Source organism: Hipposideros armiger, unplaced genomic scaffold, assembly GCF_001890085.2.
Source record: "Hipposideros armiger isolate ML-2016 unplaced genomic scaffold, ASM189008v1 scaffold_51, whole genome shotgun sequence".
NCBI classification, from domain to species: Eukaryota; Metazoa; Chordata; class Mammalia; order Chiroptera; family Hipposideridae; genus Hipposideros; species Hipposideros armiger.
Window position 1 is genome coordinate 2,085,525 of NW_017731401.1, and position 8,794 is coordinate 2,094,318.

Here is an 8,794-nt window from a genome sequence, read left to right on the forward strand (position 1 = left end):
ATTCTTAATACTATTCTAGGAGATAAGGGTTTAATCCTATGAAACTGTAAGTTAAAAAGTTCAGAGGTAAATACCATCTTATAGAACATTTTCCTTATCGAAACAAAACTAATCTTATTTACAGGAGTTCATAATGAGCCTTTTTACATTCTAAATCAAAAGTTACTAGCAAAAACTTTGCTTATAATATGCCCTTTTGATCATATGCAGTGACTGAAAATGACTCAGAATCATCTTACCTCCCATGTACAAATGTCCGTATCGACTCAAAGTATAAAAACAATGCAGCTGTCATTGTAGTTAAGAGAACTTGCATAGAAACGATGCTGTAGACTTTTCTTAGAAAGGCTAAAAGAGAAAAAATTTACACATGACTATTTTCTAAAGCATTTATCATAGACCAGCAAGATCAAATTTCATCTTAGAAATATTAACTTGTTATATGTATTCTTTCTTAAATCTTAATCCAAATAATGTAATCTATAACTAAAATTTTAAACAAGAGAATGCTGCCAAAGAAATAAAAATTTATAAGTGGTAACTACCTTCCAAAAAGCATGAACTTAAAAAAAAAATTAAGTTAATAAGCCAGAATGTAAATGTTTTCATCAAAATAAAAATAAAGTACTAACTGCATATTTGAAAACAGAAGCATACAACAAAACATAAGATTAAAAACAACAATTTTAAAGAATGATTCTATCTTGAAACTGAAATGCAGGAATAGAAAGCATATAGTTACATATAAATTTCAAAAGAAATCTTAATTTCCAAGCAGTACAAATGTTTCCCTAAAATGAAACTCCCCTTTAAAAGGCAAGCAATATATAAACTTACTTTCACTCACCTATTTTTATTTCTCACTTATAGTACCTCTGCCTCTAATTTCTATACAATAAGAAATTCTTACTTTCAGAGTATCTTATCAACATCCATAAACTAACTCCAAGGTCTAATGATTTAAAAATACTTACTAAAGTCTTCNGGGAATGGAGTCGATGGAATTGTAATAGATAAGTGTGATATCAGAGGTGGGAGGGCAGTAGATGGGGGAGGAGGGTTGTTACTTTGTGAGAGTGAAAAGGATAACTATTGCATTGTTCTGTACACCAGAAACTAACAATAAAATTAAAAAATAAAATAAAGTAGTACAAAGTAAAAAAATAAAATAAAAATAGCTCAAGCATCATTAGTACCTAAAAAAAAAGAAAAAGAAACCATCCTATTTAAGCCATTGTTATTTTGCCATTTTTAAATCATGTCACAAGCAGCTGAACTCATATCCTAAATAAAAGATTTAGGGATAGTGAGCTTTATCCTATAGCTTCTCTTTCCCCTTAATTACATATCTTTATTTTGTTTTATATGCTTACTCTAGATTTTATCAACCATCTGATAGACCATATCATAAAAGCAAAGCCATAAAAGTAACAGCAGTGGCTGTATAATCATACTCCTGAGAGAAGCACTTCCTATAAACCTCCCCTACCTGAAATCAACAAATCATCAGAACCAAAGCAAAAATGGTATTAGAAACTGTACATATAGAGGCACTGAAGCCACTAGCGTATTTTGTCATAATATTGTTGGTAGTGTCAGGGAGGTGGTAGCAAAAGATAATAGAAATATTTTTTTCTGGACAATAGACTTATACTACATTCCTGATATTTGTGACATGATTTTAGGTAAGAAATCCTACCCTATACTCAAATATCTGAAAGAAAAACAACAGTATAAATAGGAGAATGGTAAGACTAGAAAAACATAATACCACCCCCAAAATAATGCCCCCTTTAAATGTGTGTATACACACACATGCACGCACATATATGCCTCTTAGGGCAAGGGAAGATCCACACCTCCTTTCTAATTTTGGTGGAGTAGGACAAAATAACCTAGTATCAGAGGTCTAAATAATCTGAAATGTATTTTACATACTTCCTTATCTGTTAAACCATTTTTAGCTATGGGCATGATCAATTGTTGTAGCAGTAAGCGACCATCTTGCCCATAAGCATATGGCTGATGCTTTTCTCGAATGTCCTCGCCCTGCTGGGCAAAAGCTGGTCCATACCGTTTTCCCCACATAGAAATCAATCTAGTCTTTCTGAAAGGAGACTTGTTATATAGAGTTGAAGAGGAACTCTATGTGACGCTGTTTCCTTTTGTACTTCCTCCTTCTCTCCTAGGACATAGCTGACTGGGACAGAAGTTGGCATCAAACCTAGCCAACCCATATATTGGCTGACCAATCTACAATGTGACCAGTGCCATTAATTAGCTGTGTCAATCAGATTCTTTCTCACTTAGAAATCTAAACTCAGAGAATGAAGCAATGGTAGCAGGAGCTAAAGCTAAGAGGTTAATGAGCCATATGAGGCCCACAATGGGCCTTATAAAAACCAAAGATAGGGCCGGCTGAGTGGCTCAGTTGGTTAAGAGCTCGCTCAAAGGTTTGAGCTCTGAGCAACAGCGGTTCGAGTCTGGCCCGAGCTGAGCTGCCACTGAGCTGCCAACAGGTGGCAGGATGGCTCAGCTAAAAAAATAATAATAATAATAAATAAAAAACAAAGATAGCAAAGGGGAAAACTATGAGTAAGGATAGCTGTGAGGCAGAGAAGAGATGTAATGGAAGAAGGGAGAGGAGACCACAAACTCTGTTGAATTTCCTACAACAGTATCATTTCTAGAACCTTCTTCTAGTTCACTTTCTTCTTGAGGCCTGGTGGGTTTGAGTTGGTGGGTTCCTAAGCTCTTATATCCTTAAAATAAACTCTTTGCTACTTGAGATAACTTCGGGCAGAGTANCGCAATGATGGTGCCAACTTGGGCCAGTGAAGCAACGTCCTCCACAACTAGACTGAAGAACAAAAGGACAGCAACTTTTCTGTTCCCCTCCCCCGATTCCCCAATAAAATCTTAAAAAAAAAGAAAAAAATATATATATTCCATATGTTCAAGGAGGTAGAGGAATGCATCATCAGAGGCGAGAAATTAAAGATATCTATATATTTTTTGTATTTATTTTTCAGAGTTGACATTCAATATTATTTGATATTAGTTTCAGGTGTATAGCATAGTGGTTAGACATTTATATAACTTACAAAGTGATCCCTCTGATAAATCTAGTACCCACCTAGCACCATATGTTTATTGACTATAATTATTGACTATATTCCCTATGCTGTACTTTATATCCCCATGACTATTTTATAACTACCATTTGTACTTCTTTCTTTCTTCACCATTTCATCCAGTCCCCCACCTCCTCCTAGAAATATATATATTTTAAAAAGACACAAATTGAACTGAATTTCTGTAGACAGAAAATATGTCAAATGAGAAATGAGATTAGACATTGAAAAAGAAAAAAATGACTAAACTTGAAAATAGCAGACACTAACCAAAATGAATCAGAGAAAAAGACTGCGAAAAAAATGAACAAAGCATCAGTGAACTGGAAAAACATCAAGAAGTCTAACATATATGTGATCAGAGTCTCAATGGAGAGGAGAAAGAAGGGGAAACATAAAAATATTTTAAGAAATATTGGCTGAAAATGGTCCAAATTTGATGAAAACTTTAAACTGACATATCCAAGATTCAGAAGAAACATCAAAAAACAAAACAAAAAAACCCAAAGAATATCATAATCAAATTACTAATACTGTTAATCAAATAATTGAGAAAACGTGACAGGTAGCTAGGGGATAAAAGACATATTATGTACAGAGTAACAATGATAGAATAGCAGACTTCTTGTCAGAAATGACACAAGCCCAATGCAGTGCAGTGACATCTTTTAAAGTACTAAAAGCAACAAAAAACCCCCCCAAACCTAGAATCCTATACCCAGCAAAAATAACTTTCAAAAACAAAGGTAAAAAAGATTTTTTTCAAACATAACAAAAGCTGAGACCAACAGACCAGCATTTTAAGAAATTTTGAAAGGAAATAGAAGGAAAATATTAGATGGAAATTTGGATCTACATAAAGAAATGTAGAACAACAAAAATGGTAAATGTGTGGACAAACATAAGACTGTTTAAATCTCTTTAAAAGGTAATTTAATGTTTAAAGCAAAATTGATAACAATGTACAGTAAAACCTTGGATTGCAAGTAATGTGGTTTGCAAGTGTTCTGCAAGATGAGCAAACATTTCTAATACTACCAATTTTAAGTTGGTAAATGAGCAATGTCTTGCAATACGAGTAGTTTGTTTCCAAAACAAATTATGCTCGCAAACCAAGGTATTACTTACTGTATTATGAAGTTTATAACATGTAGAACTAAAAGTTATGGCACAAAGGTAGGGGAGAGCACATATAAGTGTACTTACTATACATGAAATTTATTATTTGAAGGTAGACTATGATAATTAAAATATGTATGCCATAAAACCTAGAGCAACCTCTACTTAAAAGATCTACCAATAAAAGAGATGAATGGGAAAGGGAGCAGTTGGAGGCTGGGATGGGAAGAAGCAGCAGAGAGTAAATCTTCCTATATACTACACAAATATCTAAGGAACACTCCCCCCACCACCCAAATAAGGAAATGAAAAGAAAATGTTGCTTTTTCCTAAATCAAACTCCATTCTAATAAAACTATTTATGCATCTTGCACAATTATGAATGTTGACTAACCTACTATATTTTATCCCAATAGAGATTTCTGGTAATCTGGATTACCAGAAAAAAAAGAGAGGAAAGAAAGTTTTGCAAGAGTAGACTTTTGTAAATTTTTAGTGTTGTAACAGGAAAAAGAACAGAAAATGGTTGGGTGATTATGTGCCAATAGGAAGCCACTGTGAGCTTAGAAAATTGTCTATGAATTCTTACCAGGTGAGGGCAACACAGTACCATTATCCTCATATAAAAAAGGATCATTTCATGCCCCTATTAGTGTGAAGAATACAGGTTAATCTGGATAGATCAAAAAGGCTTTAAGGTTCATGCAGACATCACCAACGTCTTGCTTTCACCACCAAGATGTGGATGGTCTTGGTAATCTTTATGTTAAGACAAAGACCTAAATAATTTAGGCAAATTCCATACCATTCATAAAGTATACAAGCCTAGTCTCTCTAAAAAGCTCTTTTTTTTATTTTTTATTTTTGTGGCATTCACTTCCCTTTCAATGTAGAGAGAAAGCAAATGACTCAAAGCCACTTTCTATCTCCTTGTTCTGGGAGAGTAAGGCCTGGCCCTAGAACTCAAAGAGATGATTTTTCATTACCCACTTTAAAAGGCAGTATCCAAAGCTAACAGTACAGCACTTCTCTTAAAACAACCTATAATATTAAAGATATCTATCATAGCCATGAATATATACTTACCCTGCTCCAAATTTGCTGAAATCTCTCTTAGATTGTAGAGTATATACAGTCAAACCAAGAAATACTGCAGTAGTCAGTACAAAAGCTTGCAGAATAATATATACATCATAGAAAGTAACTGTAAAATTAAAAGACTGATTAAAAATGCATATAAGTATACTCAATATAAAACAGTTTTCTAGGATTTAATGGCATTGCTTTATTCTCTCCTGTACTACTTGCCAATAAAAACAATTATGAAAAGATTCCTTATTCAGCCTTGAATATTGGTATAGTAAAACCACATCCATAATGCAATAATAAATAGGCTCCAAAATAGTCATTCATAAAATATGAGGTCATATTATTATGAAGTTAAAGAAACCACTGGAGAACTAAAACACAGCTAACCAGTTAGGAGTTCTGGGGATATGGTGGAATGATTCTCACCCAATCCCTATATCCAGCTGCAGTGTATCACCATTTGTGGTGATTGTCCATTATGGCTGAGATATCAATAGAGATGATTCTGGGTCCTGTGGCTGGCTGGGAATTCCTGGATAGTATGCAGCAATTATAGCAATCATCTAGTTAACTGCACCCAGTTCATCAGCCCAAATCAAAGAAATTGGGCAAGAAAAATACTGGGGCTGTCTGGTGTTGTCTGCCATTCACCAATCCTGCAGTGAATAGAAACCAACCACTATTTGCTTTATATCCAAATCTGCATTATCTTGGGAGTACATTACTGGGGTTTTACTGAATATATATCAAATTCCCTTCCATTATTTTAGAATGACCTTCCGGACTGACTCTGGCTATTATAATACCACTGCTTAACATTTTAAGAGAATGATAAATTATACCTCTTTAAAGGAAGTTAAGTGCTTTGAACCCAAAACCATTTAGGCGATTTTTAAGGGATTAATAATCCAAGATCTTTCTATTCCTAAATGCTACATTTTGGAATTTCTCTATTTATGCCATTACAGGATTGGGAAGGTGAATGCAGAAAAGATATAAACATGATATCACTTTTGCTTATCATCAGTAATTTCAGTATAAGATTAGCTAGAAAAGATAATTAATGAGGAAAATGATGTTCTCAGATTATCCCATGTATGTATTTCTACCTCCAATGCCAATAACCCTGAAATATATCTCTTACATCCCTTACAAACGGTGGAAACAGGGAGGGCAAAGATGGACTTGATAATAACATTAACAGTAATATTAATAAATAATAATACTAACAAGTAAACATCAGTGATACTTCATTCCTATGTTAAGAAATTTCAACCCTATTTATTTTAGTAGCTATTATTATTTATTTATATACTTTTATAAAAGGAAGAGGTGGATTACTGAACAATGCATAGATTCAACAAGAGTGGCACAGAAAGATTTAAAAAGTACTGACAAAATAGAAAGAGATAAATATATTAACCATAAGGATTAACAATTTACTGTTATTGAGAGTAATAGCTAATGCTGACCACCTTTTTGATACCCCAGAGGTTAATCATTTTGAGAAAATCAGAATTTTTATTGTTAATAAACCATGAAATTTTTTACTTGAGGCATTACATAGGGTACATCAAGTAATTACAACAGACACTTCCTTTCGAACATATATTTAACACCAAATACAAAACAGAAATTACCCCTGTTTCTTGTGGGGCCATTTGATAAATATGAGGATATAATAATAAAGCATAGTTCGATGCAGGTGTTCAAGAGACTGAGCTCATGATTCAAGTACATGGCTCAAAACAAAGGTTCTCTAAGATCCATTAAAATTAGGGCAAAGATTAGCTATGGTTGTCTTATTTTTATAGATAAACACAAATGAAAATTGTTTTCCATTCCTATTGTTTTTCTAATTCTTTTCCACTTCTTCTAAACTCAGTTGAATTATGTAAAGTAAAAACATTTAATTTTTGCTTCTATTTTTAGAAATTCTTTATTCTATGCCATATTTTTGAAATATGACATTCCACGATGTTAAGCTTTAGTCCCAAATACCTTTTTACCCAGAATACTTATCCACATTAAAAAGTAACTAACATATAGAAGCATAATTATGACTTACCAGCAAAGGCCACACTCAGAGATTCCAACAGTGTCTAAGAAAAAGAAGTTGAAATTACATAAATGTATATAAAGTTTATACGATGTGTACATGTTGTAATTTCTAGGAGTTCAATGTGATTCCATATGCATGATCTCATTTTAGCTTCAGAGCAGCCTCGTGAAGTATATGGAAAGATAAGCCCACCATGATGAAATGAGACACACCTCAATGTACTGACTGAGAATATTTAGATTCTAATTGTGATCCTATCACTCCTTAACCTCTAACTAGATTTTTCATATCTGTAACAGGAAGATTATAGAAACGATACAGAAAATTCCATTTTTGCACTCTGTAATATAAACAAAAATGAAACTGCAAATCATGTGCACATCTGTAAAAACCTAAATATCTCACGCAAACATAGGAATATTAAATATTTATTTTGAATTGCTAATTATTAGTTTAATGTTAAATATTTAGGTAGTACTTTGGTGTGGCAGAGCCCTGAAACTGTCTCCCAATATTTAATCTCTCTTCCCTAGTAAGAGAATTTTTACCTGGACAAATAACTGCTCAGACTAAACATCACATTTTTTAGTATCTCTTGCAGCTAGATCTGGCCACAGGACTATATTCTAGCCAACAGAATGTGAGTCGAGACATGTACCACCTCTTAAAGCAAAGAGGCGTGCTCTCTCCTTTTCTCTTTTCATTGTTTAAAAATGATTGGATGGAACTGGATATGGTGGTGAGCATCTTACACCACGCAACACTTTAGAAATGTCTGAATCATAGCAGCTGCCTAAGCCCCTGACAACTTCACTATATGGTCATTCATATTTTTTACGTGGAAGAAAAATAAACCATCCTAACTAGAGAACATTATGCTAAGTTAAATAAGTCAGTCAGAGAAAGACAAGTACCATATGATCTCACTTATACGTGGATTCTAAAAAACTGAATAAATGAGAAATGTAAACAGAAATAGTCTCAGAGACACAGGAAAAACTGAGGGTTGCTAGTTGGGAGGGGGTGGGGATGAAGGAGAAGGGGAAAGGATGAGACAATACAAATTCGTAACTACAATATGGCCTTAGGGATAGAAAAGACAGTCTGGGGAATATAATCAATAATGTAAATATTTTTTAGGGGGCCAGATGGACTCATGTCTTGTTGGGGAGACCACTTCATAGTTGGTGTAGAGGCCTTATCACCACACTATATATCTGAAGCTGATGTTAAATAATAATGTATGTCAACTATAATTATATATACACATAGTCACAGGACATGGAGTAGAGAGTGGGAATGGAGTCGATGGAATTGTAATAGATAAGTGTGATATCAGAGGTGGGAGGGCAGTAGATGGGGGAGGAGGGTTGTTACTTTGTGAGAGTGA

The 8,794-nt window shown here is 33.8% G+C and overlaps 1 protein-coding gene across 1 annotated transcript in view; it reads right to left on the reverse strand.

Moving 5' to 3' along the window:
* TMBIM4 (transmembrane BAX inhibitor motif containing 4) overlaps positions 1-8,794 on the reverse strand; it is a 31,469-nt gene that overhangs the window by 12,076 nt on the left and 10,599 nt on the right. The window contains exons 3-4 of the mRNA XM_019640520.1: positions 7,411-7,444; positions 5,340-5,457 (exon numbers count right to left, since the gene is read on the reverse strand). Of these exons, the coding sequence (XP_019496065.1) occupies positions 5,340-5,457; positions 7,411-7,444 (152 nt within the window). The remainder of the gene's footprint in view (positions 1-5,339; positions 5,458-7,410; positions 7,445-8,794) is intronic.